Source organism: Chiloscyllium plagiosum, chromosome 33 (genome assembly GCF_004010195.1).
Source record: "Chiloscyllium plagiosum isolate BGI_BamShark_2017 chromosome 33, ASM401019v2, whole genome shotgun sequence".
Lineage (NCBI taxonomy): Eukaryota > Metazoa > Chordata > Chondrichthyes > Orectolobiformes > Hemiscylliidae > Chiloscyllium > Chiloscyllium plagiosum.
In genome coordinates this window covers 10,629,086-10,647,887 of record NC_057742.1, presented here as the reverse complement: position 1 = coordinate 10,647,887, position 18,802 = coordinate 10,629,086, and the positions used below count along the sequence as shown (strand labels likewise).

The following is an 18,802-nucleotide window of genomic DNA, read 5'->3' as shown; positions in this document are numbered from 1 at the left end:
CTCCCACCTTTTCCTCCGCTACATCGATGACTGTATCAGCACTGCCTCGTGCTCCCACGAGGAGGTTGAACAGTTCATCCACTTTACTAACACCTTCTACCCCGACCTCAAATTTACCTGGACCATCTCAGACTCCTCCCTCCCCTTCCTAGACCTCTCCATTTCTATCTCAGCGACCGAATCAACAAGAAGACCTCATGCCCGAAACGTCGATTCTCCTGCTCCTTGGATGCTGCCTGACCTGCTGCGCTTTTCCAGCAACACATTTTCAGCTCTGATCTCCAGCATCTGCAGTCCTCACTTTCTCCATGTTGAAATCATGACAGCCATCGCGGAACCACATTGGATACTTCAGTGCAGGATTACATTTGTGTGTAAAATATGACCTTTCTGCTAATCCAGGTGTTTTCTAGAATCAAACTCTAAAACTGGGAACCAGTTCAAAAATGTCAAAAGACGTTTGTATGTGGAGATTTCTCAGCTCCCGTTGTATATGTGATGTGATCTATTAAATAGGTACTATACAGAGATAGCTTTGTAAGTTGGGAAGGTTAAGGAACCTTGTTAACTAATTGTGAGCATAACTTAATTGAGATAATAAATTTGATTACTTGTTGAGCATCTATGCAATAACTTGCCTAAGTGGCCTTCATGAACCTGAGCTATATAAATCCCACTGATGTCCTTGGGCTTGTGTTTCTTTCCTGTGACAAGACATCACATTTTCTCCAATTTAGATAGATTAGCACAGACTGTATCGTTTTCCTTTTCAAAGGATCGGGATTCCAAAGGGGTTAGATTGTTATTACATGAGGGTGTGAGTTTTTTCTTCAATTTTTACAGTCTCCAATGGCAGACTGACCAGGAATAATTTGTGTTTCTAAGTGAACAAAATATTAATTTCCAATCACGTGTTATGCCAACATACAATTTTCTGTTGATGATGTAGTTGATTCTAGGGTTTCCTCTGCAATATCATACCGTCCAGATCCTTGCCCAAGTGGCACTAATCTTGTGAGCCTCTTTAATCATGCACAATGTTGTATCGAAATCCATCCTGTCCTTGCCTGATGTTCACACTTAATCCTTTGCAAGATTTGTTAGATAGCAGTAAGGACCCTTGCAGAGTTGTCCATTTCCTTGCCTGACTGGTGTCGCAATAAGCCAAACTGCACTCATTAAGATAAATGGTAGAGTGTTGTATGTATATTTCTGCCTTATATGGTTTAGAATATTCAAATCAAGGGACCAGAAAAATATATAAATAGTTTACCTGTTTTCCTGAAAGAATGAGCATTCTCTCCCCAAAGTGGAATGCCCCACAGGTTCACAGAACTAATATTTGGGAATCTCCCACATGTCGGTAGGGTGCTGTTGAAGTTTAATGAGCTTTTGCATTTGCAAGAATGTGTGGAACAGAATAGGCAGAATCACAGTCATGAAAGGTCCAGCAAATCTCAGTGCCTTCCATCAGTAAGCTAGACAAACTGATAATGCTCTGAAGCATGACATAATTTACTGGTTAATATCTGAAATATCTGAGTCTGCCATCAAGCGTTGGCTTATTTCTGAACTTTGAACGTTGTTCATCTTGAATCCAGTCGAATCACTTCTTCCCCAGCAGAGAGTCACAAAATATAATAAAATTACTGTGCACTTTCTGTAAATATTGAGTCCTGACGCCCATGAGAAGTGCACATGTATCTTTTTGATGTCCAAGTGTAGCCTGACATTTTCTGAATAAACATATGCCTTCATTGGAAAAAAGCATCGAGTTGGCTTCAGGTATTGTCTTTCTGTAATTCAGAATCAGTATCAGGAGATGCACAAAACAAATACTGTATAATTGTTAGCAATGAGTGCATTTTAATCAGTACTCTGTTTTGACAGGAGAGTTGCATGTTGTGTCTTATTAATAAATCCATATCTTTTCATTTAAAGTGTGCATCCAGTTTTACAAAATTGCATTTCCAGCAGCACATGAAGAATTATCATAAGCATCTCCTTGCTTTCTGAACCTGAATTCCTGGTTGGTGATTCGCAGTGCTCAACAGCCCGTTCATAAATTCTTAGCATCTGCAATGAACATCCATCAGGCTTTTCTTCATTAGCTAAGGCTATGTAATGTGCAGTTTTTGTATCTTCTCAGGTTTCCTGTACAGCTTGAAATCTGTATAAATATACCACCTATGCTCTCCAATCTGAGGTTCAATATTCTTGGAGTCCAAATTTAAAAAAGCCCAAGTTCTAAAGTAAAGCTTCCGTGAAGAATGCCTATATATACATTAAATCTGACTCATTTTACCAACCAAAGCTGCCCTACACAATGAACGTTATTGTCTCCTTCCTGCTGTAATACTAGGCAAGTAGATGCCTAGGTGTAATCTGAAGATTAATAAAATAAATTTAATCAACACCAAGAACCAGATGTGTTATATTTCTTTTAGTTGCCTCCCATCCTCTGGGATCTGTCATGATTCCTATGTTTCTGGCTTTGACTTAACCCTTTCAGACATCCATTTAGATTGAGATATCCTCCTCTACCTCAGATTACATCTCTCCCATCCTACCACTTACTGCTTCTCCTTCATTATGCTGCCTTCCTCTCACTCCAGGAACCCTTGTGGTCGGCTGGATTTGTTCCTCAGCCCATCCTTCCCTGTTTCCCTTGTTCGACCTTCGCTGTTGTCTCTTATTCCCTCCTTTAACTTTAAAGAGCTTGGAAAATATTACTGCACAAGAGGAACATTATAAAAATGCAAGTTGTTGATGAATGTTTATCACCTGCAATAAACATTTTTTAAATTCATCTGTGGGATTTGGACATCCCTGGCTAAGTCAGCATTTGTTGCCCATCTCTAGTTGCCTTTGAGAAAGGTGTAGTGAGCCATCACCTTGAACCACTATAGTCCATATGCTATAGGTAAACCCAGTATGCCAGTAGGGAGGGAATTGCAGGATTTTGTCCCAACAACACTGAAGGAACAATGACATATTTTCAAGTCAGGAATGTGAGTGGCCACTTTGCATGCACCATCTTTGGCCATCATCAAAGTCTTAGGATGCGACTCAATCCCAATACCTATGGCTTAGAGGTAGGGATTGAACCCAGTGTGTCACAAGAATTAAAGAATGGGAAATGAACAGTATAACAGCTGCATAAGGAAAGACATTTTTAGTTTTTGTCTGTGAGAAACTATATGGAGATGAACTGGTATAATTAATTATTGATACAGATCAAGCTATTAAACTTCTCTCTGTGCAACTCCCATGAATAGATTGACTGCTTATTTGACATTCAAGCATATCAGTATGTTGCATGTGACACAAAGCATGAAAACAGCTGGATTGTTAATTGAAAACTGATGTGTAATTGTCTAGCCAAAGCAGATTTGCTGTAAAAGCCTTTGCTTGTTACCAGTTTAATGAGGGTTGTTATGCAATGAGTGGTAGAGAAAAGGGTTTTGGGTTTAAAGTTGCTCAGTGATTTCTCATGACTTTTTTTACAGTACAATTAAGAAGAAAAACAGTTTCTATCCAAAATCACTAAATTGTGGCGTTTGCATTTTTTCTCTTTTTAGATACGATTTTCACTCCTCTTGAAATGTTAGTTCCTTGCTGGGGTGTAGTTTGCTGTGTGCTGAAATCTTCCAGCAACAAACCAAAGTGAACACTATTCATAAAATAAAAACAGAAAATGCTGGGAGTGTACAGGAGGTTAGAAATTAACTGTCGGGAGTAAAACTAAGTTTGCTTATCACGTCAGTGACCCTTCATCAGAACCAGATGGTGAAGGTTCATTGACCTAAATATCTGGATATTTTCAGGATTTTCTGTTTACATTTCAGATTTTCAGCATCTATGGTATTTTACTTTAGTGATCTTTTTTATCCATTCGCGAATGTGTGCGAATTTGCCTGGGCCAACATTTATTGTCAATCGCTAGTTGTTTTTGAGAAGGTGGTGGTGAGATGCCTTCTTGAACTGTTACTGTCTATTTGGTGTAAGTATACCTACAATGGCACTAGGAAGGGAGTTCCAGGATTTTGACTCAGTGACACTGAAGGAATGACAATATAATTCAATATCTGGATAGTGAGTGGCTTGCAGGGGAACTAGTAATGATTATTCATGAGTGGGTAATCGCTGTAAGTATTATAGGTTATTTACCTGCTGTTAGCTGAGTCCAATCCTCTGCCCTCACACTGTATCCATGAATATTTCAATAGTAATTAGAGTAGAAATCTGGCAATGTTCCTTTGCTTAACTAAACCGTCCCCTTCTTCAGCTTGGCTGTTACTTGTGCAAGCTGGTAGCTTGGCTCAAATCTGGGGCATACAAAGGAACTCTATGCTCAAATGAACGTACAAACATGAAGCAGAAGTTGGTCACTTGGCCACTCAAGCCTTCTCTGATATTGTTAAAAATCACACAACATCAGGTTATAATCCAACAGGTTTATTTGGAAGTACTAGCTTTCGGAGCGCTGCTCCTTCATCAGGTAGCTAGTCAACCCAGTCCACCACTGGTACCTCCTCATCATTCTCTGACATTCAGTTAGATCATGGCTTATTTGTTTGTGTTTCAAATTCTACATTCCCATTTACCCTAATAATCTCTAATTTTCTTGTCTAACAAGAAACTCTGTCTTAAAAATATTTATTGACACACAAACAGAAATTCCTAGCGAAACTCAGTAGGTCTGGCAGCATATGTGGGGAGACTTAGAATTTTTTTGAGTCCAGTGGCTCTTATCTGAACTGTTCTGCTGAGCTTCACCAGCAATTTCAAAGCTCTAGCATCTGCAGTTCTTTGTTTTATTTCAAATATTCACTGACTCCACTATCACTGCCTTCGGAGACAAACAGTAATAAAAGGATCATTATTCCAGGAAGGAGCTTGCTGAAAATAACACAATGAATCCCTTCCTCCTCAAGTTCTTGGAAGAACCATGGGAGTTGGTGATGGCTGATGGTACATATGTTTGGACATGTGCTGTCCTCCCTATTCTCTGCACATGTACTTGTGGATTTAGTGCTGCAAGGCTTGGAAAAGTTTGATTCCAATGGAACTCTCTAAATCTCAGCTGCAGTGTTTATTCCTGCATTTCTCAAGAGTTTTGTTTCACTGTGTATTTCAAATGTGCAGCAGTCCATGATTCTGTGGCCACTTTTCCATTGGACAAGTGCAGCAGACTGCACCGTTCTCTCATCATTATCTGCATTCCAAGTATAAATGATTGAAGCCTGCAGGAAACTCTGATGTTAGGAAACTAAATGTAGCATGTAAAATCCTAGATAGCATTTTGAATCTCTATATTGAAGCACAGCATGTCTAAGGAACACAACACCTAGAGCCAAATATTGATGATGGACAAAAGTCAGACTCCTCAAGTAAGTCATAGAGATGTGCAGCACAGAAACAGACCCTTTGCTCCAACTTGACCGTGCCGACCAGATATCCTAACCTAATCTAGTCCCACTTGCTAGCACCCGGCCCATATCCCTCCAAACCCTTCCTATTCATATAACCATCCAAATACCTTTTAAATGTTGCAATTGTACCAGCCTCCACCACTTCCTCTGGCAGCTCACTCCATACACGTACCAAAAGTATCATGATAAAATCCAGTAAAGCAAGAGGACTGTAAATGAACCATTGTACATGGTGTCTAAAAAAAGTAAGTGTACAGGTAAGCCCTCACGATTACACCCAGGCTCTTCTTATAAATAACTGCCGAGTGGCATTCGTTGAAATATAGTTGCAACTGTCTGCCTACTCTCACACTGGTGCAGTGTTGGAGTATTTGTGCTCAAGGGGAATAATAAATGCAACATCACACCATAACATGCAAATGAGACAAATGCATCAGGAAAATTATATCTTAATAAGTGAAAAGTCAGAAAACAGTCAACTGATTGTTCAGGGAATAGGGTTTTTAGATCTTAAAACACAGCGTTGTTCAAAATGAAAGAAATACTCCTGTCATCCTGAGGCTGTAATTCTCACTGAATCTAATATTTTAAATGTTCAGACAGAGCCGGGTAGTGGAAAAGAATGAACCCCGTTTGCCTAACACAAAGTGACGGGTGACTCTTTCTTCTTCCTGGTGCCTTCATTCTCTGATTCAGTATTGCAGTCTTCTTTTCTGTTTCTGGAACTGAGATAATGTTGAAATAAAATCAAACATTCGGTGCCGCAGGCAGTAGATGAATTCAGTAATTGATGTAATGAGACTTGTCAGGCTTATTGAAGGCAGTCATTAGCGAGGCTGGATGCCTGCACTCGCTGCTCCATCACGCAATAAGAAATTCCCCATTCTTCACAGGAACAAATGAGCAATCTTGCATAAGAATCTCGTGGAGCTGGATGTAAGGATATTCCCCCCCTCCACCCCACAAAGAAATTGTCAGACCAGCTGAGGGGTTGATGATAAGTTTATCTGACCTTAATATTGCTGGCAATTTGGGGATAAAAAGAGGGGTCAGCTTGTGTCTGTGTGGATATTTATATCTTATTATATGAATGACCTTCACTGTTTCAGAATAAAATTGAGGTGGTTTCGTAGGCAGGGGGTCTGTATATTCCACCGAGGTCAATGAAATATTTATTGCAGATTGGGTACTGCTTTCCTTTTAAACCTTTTGAGCTGTTTAAAGTGAATCAGAAAGACAGAAAAACAACCAGAGTTAAGCCACCCCTTTTAAGAAAGCTAATGAAGTATTTTGATTGCATTTTGATAATTCTGTGCAATACAGCATCCATTTTAAGCACTAGAGCTTTTCAGTTTTTGCAATTGATCAAGAAACTTAGAAGCAATTTTGTATTTATTTTTACAACTGCATGTCATGGCTAGTTTCAGCCAGTGTACTTGACTTCAGCACTCCTGGAACAGGGATAATTGCACGAGGGTGGGGGAGAGGCCAATTTGTTCACAAATTCCGACCTTCCTGGTAAATGCCAGAAGTTGAAAAGGTTTGAACTCAGGTAATCTTCAGGCTTAGGTGAATATCCTTCTAACTTCCCCAAGCCTGTCAATCATCTCCAAGGCACAAGTCAAGACTGTAATGGAATACTCTTCACTTGTCTGAATGGGCGCAGCCTCAGCAATGCTCAAGAAACTCGATACTGTCCAGGAAAAGTCAGCCTACATTATTGGTACCATCCACCACCTTGAACATTCACTCCCTTCACCCCCAATGCATAGTGACAGTGTATGATATACCTTCAATACGCCCTGTAGTCTAGGCTCCTTTGATAATACCTTCCAAAGCTGCAAACTCTACTGCCTGAAAGACAAGGACAGCAGGTGCATGGCAGCACTACTGCCTTCAAGTTCTCCCCCAAGCCTAATGCTGTGCTTATTGGAATTGTATTGCCTTTTTTTAAAGTCGTTGGGTCAAAATCCTGGAGCTTCTCCCTAACAGCACTAAGGGTGTATCTCATGCGAAAGACTGTAGCAGTTCACGAAGGCTGCTTGTCACCACTTCCTTGAGGCAACTTAGCAATGGGCAATAAATACTGGCCTGACCAGCCTTGTCCATAGCCCTTGAACAAATGTAAAAAAGATGTGAAACCTGTTACAAGTAAACAGGTTGCTCATGATCTTGCATTTTGGTGCAACAAACAAGGATAGGGCTTATACGTTTAATGATATGGCCTTGGATAGTGTTATAGAACAGAGGGACCTAGGAATGCAGGTACTTAATTCTTTGAAGTTTGCGTCACAGATAAACAGGGTGGTTAAAAAGACGTTTAGCACATTTACCTTCATTGCTCAGTCATTTCAGTATAAGAATTGGGAAGTCATGTTGAGATTGTACAGGACTTTGGTGAGGCCTCTTATGGAATACTGTGTGCAGTTCTGGTTGTCTAATTATAGGAAGGATATTATCAAGCTGGAGAGAGTTCAGAAGAGGTTTACCTGGATGTTGCGGGTTTTTGGAAGGTTTGAGTTTTAAAGAAAGGCTGGGACTTTTTTCACTGGAGTGTAGGAGGTTGAGAGGTGATCTGATAGAACTTTATAAAATAATGAGGGGTGTAGATAGAGTTAATGGTAGTTTTCTTTTTCCCAAGGAGGAAGGGGGCACAGTTTTGAGGTGAGAGGAGAGAAAGTCACGAAGCAAATTATTTTATAGACAGGTTGGTTCGCGTTGGAATAAACTTCCTGAGAAAGTGGTGGGTGGGTACAATTACAACATTTAAAAGATATTTGGAAGATATATGAATAGGAAAGGTTTGGAGGCATATGGGCAAGGAGCAGGCAGGTAGGACTAATTTAGTTTGGAATTATGTTTGGCAAGGACTGGTTGGAAAGAAGGGTCTGTTTCTGTGCTGTTTAACTTTACCTGGACTCTCATATAATGAACATGTGACAAATGTCTGTGGAATGAATGGCATGAATAGGTATTTTGCAGATTTGGTCAGATATTCTCAGTTGTGAAAATATCTTTACTTCCAGCCAAACAAGATCCTCCCTGTAGTGGCTTCCATTCAAGAGAGTGGGGAGAAATCAGTTGAGGGACTGGGGGTGGAATTCAATGAACATGATCTAAAGCTGGCATTGGTTTGAACATTTACTGTAGAAGGAGGCTGATAATCAGTGTATGTTCGGTCACCCCCCTGCCTCTCCATTGATTGTTTCCCATCAGCATATGTAATGTCTAGGTTGCTGTTGCATAATTAACTAAACACACATGTCAAATTCTAAGATAGACTAGAATGTGTCTGGCACACTACAAATGTTTACATTTAATGCACTCATGTTGGGGAAGGTATCGATTTATTATCTGTAAACAATTAATCCAGAGACGCAGGTAATGTTCTGGTGACACTGGTCCGATTCTCACCATGGCAGATGGTGAACTTTGGATTCAGTAAAAATCTGGAATTAAGATTCTAATGATGACCACGAAACCATTGTCGATTGTTTGAAAACTCTACCTGGTTCACTAATGTCCTTTAAGAAAGGAAGTGCCATCCTTACTTAGTCTGGCCTACACGTGACTCTCAACCCCTAACAATGTAGTTGACTCCTGGCTACCTTCTGGGCAATTAGAGTTTGGACAAAAAGTACTGGGCAGGTAAGTACTGCCCCTATCCCATGAACAAATAATAAATAAAACTAGCTGGTTTTAAAACAGAATTTTAGTCTGATGAGAGAGTGTTAAATCTCCTGTAAAGTTCAATTTGAACAAGCTGTCACCAGGAAAACATTGCGAGGTTTCAACATTAATTTCCTTTGTACTAAGTGGGTCTTCCTTTATTACCTCCTTTGTCTTGTATTCCCTCCACTGCCAAGAAGTTTAGTTGGCCCAAAAGGTGATTTGAAGGCACCTACTTGTCACAGATAGGATTTCATGTTTTTGGCATGTTTTTACAATATGCAGCAGGATACTTTAATATGTGTACTGTTAGTATTGTAGAAGGCCTTTGAAGGTTTTGTAGGGAATAATCATCAGAGGCAGCAACAACTTAGGCTTTATATTGGCCCCACTGAGCTTGGTGGGACATTACCAAGCCAAAATGATAAGAGCAGACTTGGTCAGTTGCAAATTGAATTGCTGCTCCCCTGTCATCGTGAAAGCACTGTAAATCTTGTTTCCTTTATTCAGTTTTCAGTACTCTTACTAATATAGAAAGTAGTCTTTGGGGGCCTGGTACATTTCTGTTGCTATAGTAACTGATCAGACTTATCAGTGTTGAGCGGTAAGTGAATAAGACAGGGGTCAAACACTCAATAGCACCCAACCTAGTTTACCCCTGTATAGTTATATTGCGACTGGCAGGTGATCTGAACATGTTTTTAAGCTTCTGGGGCACCAAGAATAGGTTAAATAATAAATAATATCCCTAGTCTAGCAAACCCACTAAGTAAAAAAATTACAACTGGTGCTCAGTGGTGATTATCCTAAAGTGTATAAGAATGTGTCCATTTGTAGTTAAAAATCACACAACACCAGGTTATAGTCGTACAGGTTTAATTAGAAACACTAGCTTTTGGAGCGCTGTTCCTTCATCAGGTGGTTGCAGAGTACACAATTGTAGTGCCTTTCATAACTTGAAAGTCTTTCAAAGCACTGTATAATATAATAATGTGGAAAACTCGGCAGTTAACCTGCATACAGCAAATTTGCACAAGCGACCAAATATATGATTTGATAATGTGTTTCAGTTGTTAAGGAGATAAATGTCAACTAAAACACCAAGAGGGGAACTTGCTCCTTTCAAAATAGTACTTTGGGATCTTGTATGCCCACCTGAGTGGGCATTCCTTTGCTAACACGAGTCTTGACTATTCCTGCACTCCTAGCCAGATTCCCATGTTGTACTCTTTACTTGAGATCCTAAGCTCGAGAATTCCATCTCAAAATTCTATTGCTGCTTTTATTTTATTTTCACATTCTTTAAAACCTACCTGTTTGGCCAAGCTTTTGGTCCTTATCTCACCTTAAATGGATTAGTCTCAAATTTTTGTCCTCGCGATGCTTTAATACATTAAAGGTTCTATCTCTCACACTTGCGTGCATGTGTACGCATGCGCATGCTCTCTCCCTCTCCCCACACACACACACACCCCTGCATCAGTCTTATTGCAGTAGAACTTTGCCTGAGCATCCGTCAGTGCTAAGTCACCAAAATGTTCATCACAACGCTTCAGTTCCTGTGTTGTAAACACAAAAATAGCCCCTGAGTGCAGCTGATGATGTTATTCTGTCCAATCATAAAGGGATTTAATCTTGTCCATATTAGTAACTTGCACAATATAATGCAGAAATCTCTGTATTCACTGCTAATGATGTGCTCAAAATGTTGAAATTAAATAGAAATGTAAAACATTACATTGTGAAACAAGGGGTTACTTAGAGGTTATGTAGATTTTTAGGTGCAATTTATAAATCACTAAAATTTCACATATATGGTTTAAGTCATCTGAACTCCTAGATTGTGTTACAGTCTGTTATCCCATTCCAAGGTATCTGTTCCAAATATCAAAATCTACACAATTAAGACATGCTGAGGCAATGGCAGTTTGTATAAACATTGAATTCAGGCAACTGATCTTGTTTAAAAAGAAGATTGTGGTTAGTGTGCATGACATGACTTGTTATCTCTGATGATGAATCTGCAGGAGTATAAAACACTGTTGAGTATTGCTGTGCACAGATATGCCTTCGCCTGAACAATGTAATTCAATTTTCAGTCACATTGCAGAGAATCACTGGTAAATGAAAGCTACTATTGAGGATGTTAAATAGACGTTACACAGCTGACAGCAGGTTAGAAGGCTGGACTGGGAGAGTTAGTGAAATAATTAGGAGTGATTGGGACTATTTAAAGCTTATTCAATTATTTCTCACTTGTCTCAGTCATGTGAACCCTATTCAAGGAATTCACAAAGAGGGATCAGCTCAGCACCTAATGAGGTTATGCTAATAGAAAGTGATTTGGTAAATACTGCATTAGCTTTTCTGCAGCTCAGTCAGAAATTATGTGGAGGTTGAAAAGGGCATCTGTATGTTGCAACTGCTGTTATTACAGTGTAGTTAATCAAATAGGAAACTTGATTTCTAAGGTTAGGCTGGATGCACAGCTGTGTGGTAACTATTGTATTACTATTGCCCCTTCTGTTTCATCTAAGGTGTTTAAGATCATGAATGGCTTAGACAGGCTAAGTAGAGAAACTGCTTCTAGTGACTAAGTTATCAATAACCTGAAGTGCATTTTGGCAAAAGAACCAGAGGCGCTATGAGAGCAAACTCTGCAATGAGTGGTTAGGATTTAGAATGCTATCTTCAGGCAGTGAGAACAGGTTCACTGATTCCTTTCAAAAGGAAACTGGATAAATACTTGGAGTAAAAAATGCAGAGATGTGGGAAAATGCATAGACCAAGATTACTCTTTGGAAGAGACAGCACTTTCTCAAAGGTCTAAACGAGTCCTTTGGTCATATTTTATGATTCTAAGATTTGTGTTGACAAGAAGGCAGAAAAGTGAAAATCTCATTAGAATTATTTTAGTTTCAATTTATTTGTTGGTGCTGTCTTGTTGGCTGAGTTACCTCTGTGGTCCCTCTGCAGTTTTTTCACTGTGGAGTGGCACAGCAATATCATTTTGTTTATCAGTTAGGACATAGAATTGAGCCCCAGCCATTATGATTATATAATCCAAGATTCACTTCAACACTGTACCGAGGGAGTGTTGTTCAAGGTGCTTTTCGAATGAGGTGTTAAACCAAAGCTGCGCCTGCCACCTCAAATGGACAGTAAAGATCTCGTGGTACTATTTGAAGCAGAGCACCGAGGTCTCCCCGTTTTCTGGTTAACATCTACCTTTTTAATCAACACCGAAAATAAGCAAGCTCGTCGTTTTAGTTTTTTTAACGTGTGAAAACTAGCATGAGAACAGTGACTTTCAAAAAGTATTATAATCACGACTTAGCATATCATTCCTCCCTTTCAGTAGATGGCAGTTAAGTGTATTGGTAGATGCATGCAAAATTTTCATAGTTATTTCTACTTGTATTGTTGAACATTAATGCTGGTATAATTAATGATTTTATATCTAGCTAAATTTTAAGGGTGACTTTTGAGCTACACATCTGAACTAGCTGGTGGCAATGTACTTGTACCAGTTTGCAATGTAAACTCTGTGGTAACATTCAGCTTCCTAGCCTGTTTTAGTTGGCCCCCATTTCTCCTCCACCTTGAGCAATGTCAAGAAGGCCACTGGTTTTCATCCTTTTGTCATTAGTAGGTTCTAGATGCATTGAATATTTCTCCTGAAACTCCTTCGTATAGTTCAAGATGAGTTGGATTAATGAGATCCTTTGAACCAAAGGGCACAGATAGAGAGAAGCACAAAAGCCTAAATATTTGATTGCAGCACTGATTGAATAGCGCATTTCTATAGTATGAAATACATAAAAGGGAAGGGTGATAGGTAGATTGATGAGAGAGCAGTGGAACAGAGAATCAAGTTAAATATTATTCAGGGCATTTCAAGTTAAAAAGAAAGGCTTAAAATCCATTGGTCCAGCAAAGACTTTCAATCTTTTCTCCTTCAAATTCTATTATTTTCTTTTTTGCCATTTTTTTGGAAAAATCTGGGATTTGTTTGTGGATAAAAGTTATCTTCCTTCTGCCTTTGTTGATCCCAATGATGAATGGTAAACTAGTTTAGCTTTTTCGTTCTTTCTTTGTATGATTAATGGCCGCTGTTCATTGTTGTCACTGCACTGTCCCTTGTGGTGGACCTTTTATGAGTAATTGAAGGGGGGGGGGGGGGTTGTTAGAAAGGTTTCAGATAAGTGGAATTCACCGTCTGAAGTATTTAATCAGTAACCATTAACTGAAGCTTAAATTTTGCATTTTAATTTGTTTATCCAATAGAAATTCTGGCAGATTGAATATCCCCATTTTTATCTTTCCACCATTGGTGGCCTCTAAGCTGTGATATCCTCTCCCTAAACCTTTCTGTCTCTCTCTGCTCCTCCCTCTTCTCCTTTAAGAAACCCCTTAAAATCTACCTCTTTCACCAAGCCGTTGATCATTGGCCCAAATAATTGTTTGTGGCTGGATGTAATTTTTTGTTTGTAACATTCCTGTTAAATGTCTTGAAATGTTTTACTTTGTTGAAGATTTTATATGTGCGCACACATGTTGTATTTGGAACAATGTTTGTGTAAAAGTATTAGATTTAACTTGTATATGTTTGATTTCTTTTAATATTAAAAATATTGGTGCAAATTTCAGGTTATTCACTCTCACTTTTGCTACACTGCTAACGTGGAAGTCTATGTTACAATCTTAGGTCAAGCTCAGTGCCAAACATGCAGTGACCCGATCGCGCTTGATACTGAACCTACAGTTGTCTGGGAAACTGAATGAAGCTGCTGAGTAATTGCGGAGTGGGGTAATTCTGCCAATCATATTATGTCTGTAATGATGCCCTGAAGGATTACTCACTTTCCTGTGGGTTTTGATAACACACAATTTTGAAGCTTTCCTAATCTTGCTGATGAACAGTAAAATGGCCCCATTGGTGATATCTCACGTTTTACAGTAGCACAATTCATTGACATGCATTTGTGAGGCAGGGAGTAGCCATTACAGATTTTTTTTTTTACCTAGATGGTTGAAGTATGCCCAACAATCCAGCTGCTTTAGATCTTTATAAAATTCATTCTTGTGGTATTTTTATTTTAGCAGGTTAGATATTGTATCAGCCTCTTCACAAGTTTAATAGGGAAATTCTATGGTGGAGCTGATAATTTGATAATTGAAAGATAAGTGGAAGTCAAATACTGAAAAAAAATTGCATTTACATGGCACTTCTCATGACCACTGGATGCCAATTATGTACTTTTTTGAAATGTAGTAATGGGGGAAATGTAGGAGTTTACTTGTGCTCAGTAAACTCACGTAAACAGCACTGTGACGACGACCAGAGGATCTGCTTTTTGAAGTGTTGATTGAAGAATAAATATTGTTCAGGACACAGGATAATTCCCTTGCTCTTCAAATATGAGCAGCATGCCATTTAAATGGCGAGAGATTGCAGAAGTCTAAGGAAGAAAGAAATATGGTTATATTGGTGCATACATGACAAAACGTTAGAATGCAGGTATAGCAAGATATTAAGAAAGCAAATGGAATGTTGGTGTTTATTGAAAGGGTAATGGAGTACAAAAGTAGGGAAGATTATCTGCAATCATGGTGGCCTTTGGTGAGACTGTATCTGGTACGCTGTGCAATGTTTTAATCTCCTTATTTGACAACAGATACACTTCTATGGATGAGTTGGACTGAAGGGTCTATTTCTGTGCTGTACATCTGTGACTCTAAGTCAGAAGGTCCAGTATTACTATTTCTGCATCTACCTAAATGAGAGAGATGGGGCCTTAGTTGAACATCTCTTCTGAAAAATAGCATCTCCAACAATTCTACTGCAATGGAGTTTGTCTCAATTGTTTGTGCCTCTGTCCTGGAGAGGGACTTGAGCCCAGGACTTTGATTCAAAGCGAGTTTGCTATCAATTGTGCCACTGCTGCCACTTAGTTGTTCAGATATTGATCTCTCAAGAAATTTGTGATATGTGGACGATAATCCTTTTTAAATTTAATCATCTTTAAAGTGCATTTAATTGCCTTTTCATGCACTTCCTCCTTCCTGTACCTCTCGTTCAGTTTTTATTCTGTTGTGGATACATTAAGAAACTTCATCTTGGGTTGGTAAACCTGTCCTACCAATAGCCTTGTTCAGCCTGTGTTAATACTAGCAAGTGACACTCTCCAGAAATTGGTTCTAAGAGCTGTGCTGTTAAAACCTCCTGATGTATAATGACCATTACTTTATTTAGTCACCTCTAGCTCTCATGGCAGATCTATCTTTGTTTATATCGCTGACAGGGGCATCTTTGGGAACAGAAAAAGAAATGTGAGAGCCCTCATATTGGGTGAGGCGCATAAATTGTGGCTGTTCATATATTCCTAGTTTGCTGCCAACGTTGATAATACTATTAAAATCAGTAATCTGGTTTTAAGTTACTCACATAGGACTATGCCAAATATGTAATACTGAAAGAACAGTAAATCTTATATGAAGCTTTTAACATAATTAAATATCCCAAGGTTCTTCAGTGGAGCATATTGAAACTTGAGCCACATAAGGAGAATTGGGTCAAATGACTGAAAGCTTCATCAAAAAGTAGGTGTTTAGGATCAAAGGAAGCAAGTGAGGTGGAGAGAGTATCTATTGCATGCAATTCTGGTCTCCTTCCTATCGGAAAGATGTTGTGAAAGTTGAAAGGGTTCAGCAAAGATTTACAAGGATGTTGCCAAGGTTGGAGGATTTGAGCTATAGGGAGAGGCTGAACAGGCTGAAGCTGTTTTCCCTGGAGCGTCTGAGGCTGAGGGGTGACCTTATAGAGGTTTACAAAATTGAGGGGCATGGATAGGGTAAATAGATAAAGTCTTTTCCCTGGGGTCGAGGAGTCTAGAACTAGAGGGCATAAGCTTAGGGTGAAAGGGGAAAGATATAAAAGAGACCTATGGGGCAACCTTTTCACACAGAGGGTGGTATGTGTATGGAACGAGCTGCCAGAGGAAGTGGTGGAGGCTGGTACAATTGCAACATTTTAAGAGGCATTTGGATGGGTTTATGAATAGAAACGGTTTGGAGGGATATGGGTCGGGTGCTGGCAGGTGGGACTAGATTGGGTTGGGATAGCTGGTCGGCATGGACGGGTTGGACCGAAGGGTCTGTTTCCATGCTGTACACCTCTATGACTCTTTTTTGACTGTAAGAGCATGAGGTCTAGGCAACTGAAGACATTTGCATCAACAATGAAGACATTAAACTGGGTATGCACGTGTTTTCAGGATTAGAGGGCTGTTGGGCCTGGAAGAGATAGATAAAACTGAATCTGTGTCATTATTGAAAATAAAGTTTTATCATTCTATTTTGATGATTGCATTTGATTGCCAGTCCATGTGAACCTGATTTAACCTGGGAGCAGGAGAGCTCACAGAAATGTGATTGGGTCATTAAATTTTAAAGCAAAATCTTTTGTTTTTAAACAGGGTTCAAAAAGCTATGGTTCAGGAATGTTTTATGCATCAAGTATACTGAGGGGTGATAAAATAATCTGAATGGGAGTTTGAAGGAATTACTTCAGTCACTGTGTAACAATGGAGTTTCTGGCTACTGCTATAGAACTGAAAGGAATCAACATTCTAATCTGTTTGATCTCTCTCAGCATCAAATTTGATCTCTGTATACATCCTATTTTGGCATTTCTTCTTGGCATATTCAATTGCAAACACTTTCTTCCTGGATGCTATTTTGACAGTGCCTCCCCACAAAGAACTCTCTTACCCCTCTCCCACCCCCACCAACGATTCCTCACACTTGCCCAACACTCGGCGATGTCTCACTGTACTTGGATCAGATATATAATCATACTGCAGCTTTACCTTTCTGCCAAAGTTTAGTTGAGTATTATCATTTCAAGGTCATTTGAGATATATCATTGTTCTGAATAGGAATCCACTGGCCTCATAATTTCTACCGTATTTGTTGGATTTAGGTGAAAACCAGAACTTTATTTGCTTCAAAATTATGTTTTTGAATGAGGTAGTTTCTGCCTGACTTAATTTTTCTTTGTTACATGTTACTGCACCCCCCAGCAAGTACATTTTAGTCAGGTTAGTGAGGGCATAGTACATAAAATAAAATATAGTATTGAGGCTTTTTGTCCCATTTTACTTTTTAATCTTGCTGCTTGTTTTGTTTAAGCGACAAACTCTGATCCAGAATTCCACAGCAAAATCTCCAAAGGGGGTTGTGCTTTCTTTTTATCTGGGCATTCTACTCTGAGATATGTAACAGAGCTAAAGGGCGGTTACCCATCACAGGCCTCCCATTCACACTGCTTCAGATGGAACTGTGACAAACAGTGGGAGCTTTTCTCCCCTGCACCCCCCCCCCCTCCCCAAAACAACTTGCAAATGCAGAAGGAACCCCACTGATCCTGTTCAAATGGTAATTTAAAGTCACAGCTTCAGCCTGACGAGCATCTTTTTTTGAACAGAGAAACCTAGCAATCGGTCTTCCCAGCAGTGAACATGACAATCTCTCTGATATCAGAGGGGGTTTTGTGTCCTTCACTGCATAAGCTCTGTAAATCAGTGGTTAGTTCCTTAGCTTGATTCCTCTTACAGTGCTTATCTTAATATTAAGAACATTTTCTGTTTGTTTCTTGCATAATAACTTTTAAACATCATTTCTCATCCACATGGGGCATCCCTGGTAGAATTCTGAATATTGTTATGTTGAGTTATGAGCATTCGAGGCAACACTGCAACATTAAGTCATAAATCTAACTTCATCATTAGATTTTCCCTGATATTGAGGGGAGATTGTACAAAATACCAATCCAAGTACCCCAATTATTATTCGTTTGGACTCAAAGCAAACTAATCACAACCACAATGATTGTCTACTACCAGTTCATTTTGCCACCAAAGTGAATAGTCGTCTGTCTTTGCAGTAATACCACAAGGAATCATCTCTTGATGTGGATCTCACCATCACCTTAGGAAACAATAATCTCTTGCTTACATTGCAGAACTGAAGACTAGCTGTCATATAAATTCTCAGTAGGTCTCTCTGGTATGAGTGGAATCGAGCAAAGGGTGGAGTACTTTTATCAGCACTGCTGCAGAGCCAGCCATTAGAATCTATACAAATTGTCTAGCCCAACCCTATCTGGTATTCTTCCTTTGCCTTTTGGGGCACGTTTGCATTCTGCGTGATAGTTTTTCACAAGTAAGAGAGTTTTTAAAAAAAAAAAAACAAAAATTGTTGTATTTGGACTTCCAGAAGACATTTGACAAGGTACCTCACAAAAGACTAAGTCATAAGAGCCCATGGTTTTAGAGGTCGTACGTTAGCATGGGATAAGAGGTTCTTTTTCATGTTGGTGCCATGTAACTAGCAGGGTTTATAAGGAATCAGTGCTGGAACCACAATTTATTTGTCAAGGTGGCAACGGTGGAGTAGGCAGCATCCAGGTTCCTGCACCTGGGGCTCGTCCACTCCTTTTCTTTTCAGCTTTTGCTTCTACTTACCTTCAGGGAAGAGCTTGGTCATGGCAGCATCAACAGTGACAGCATCTCATTGAAGCATTTAAAATTGACAAGGTAAATACTGAGAGGATGTTTCCCCTCAAGGGAGAGTCTATGACCAGAGTGCATAGTCTCCAAATAGAGGTGCAAATTTAAGACTAAAATGAGGAGACA

The 18,802-nt window shown here is 39.4% G+C and overlaps 1 protein-coding gene across 19 annotated transcripts in view; it reads left to right on the top strand.

The window, feature by feature from the left end:
* raraa (retinoic acid receptor, alpha a) overlaps positions 1-18,802 on the top strand; it is a 580,457-nt gene that overhangs the window by 442,455 nt on the left and 119,200 nt on the right. Inside the window, exon 1 of one of the 19 annotated variants that reach the window (XM_043674917.1) lies at positions 11,391-11,450. The exons of 15 other annotated variants lie outside the window; for them this stretch is intronic. Coding sequence is in view for 3 of the 4 variants with exons in the window: in XM_043674910.1 (XP_043530845.1) it covers positions 11,492-11,600 (109 nt within the window). In the remaining variant the exon portion in view is untranslated. Of the gene's footprint in view, positions 1-11,390; positions 11,451-11,480; positions 11,601-18,802 lie in introns of those variants that run through there. 3 more of the 19 variants (XM_043674906.1, XM_043674910.1, XM_043674908.1) reach the window with 3 other exon arrangements.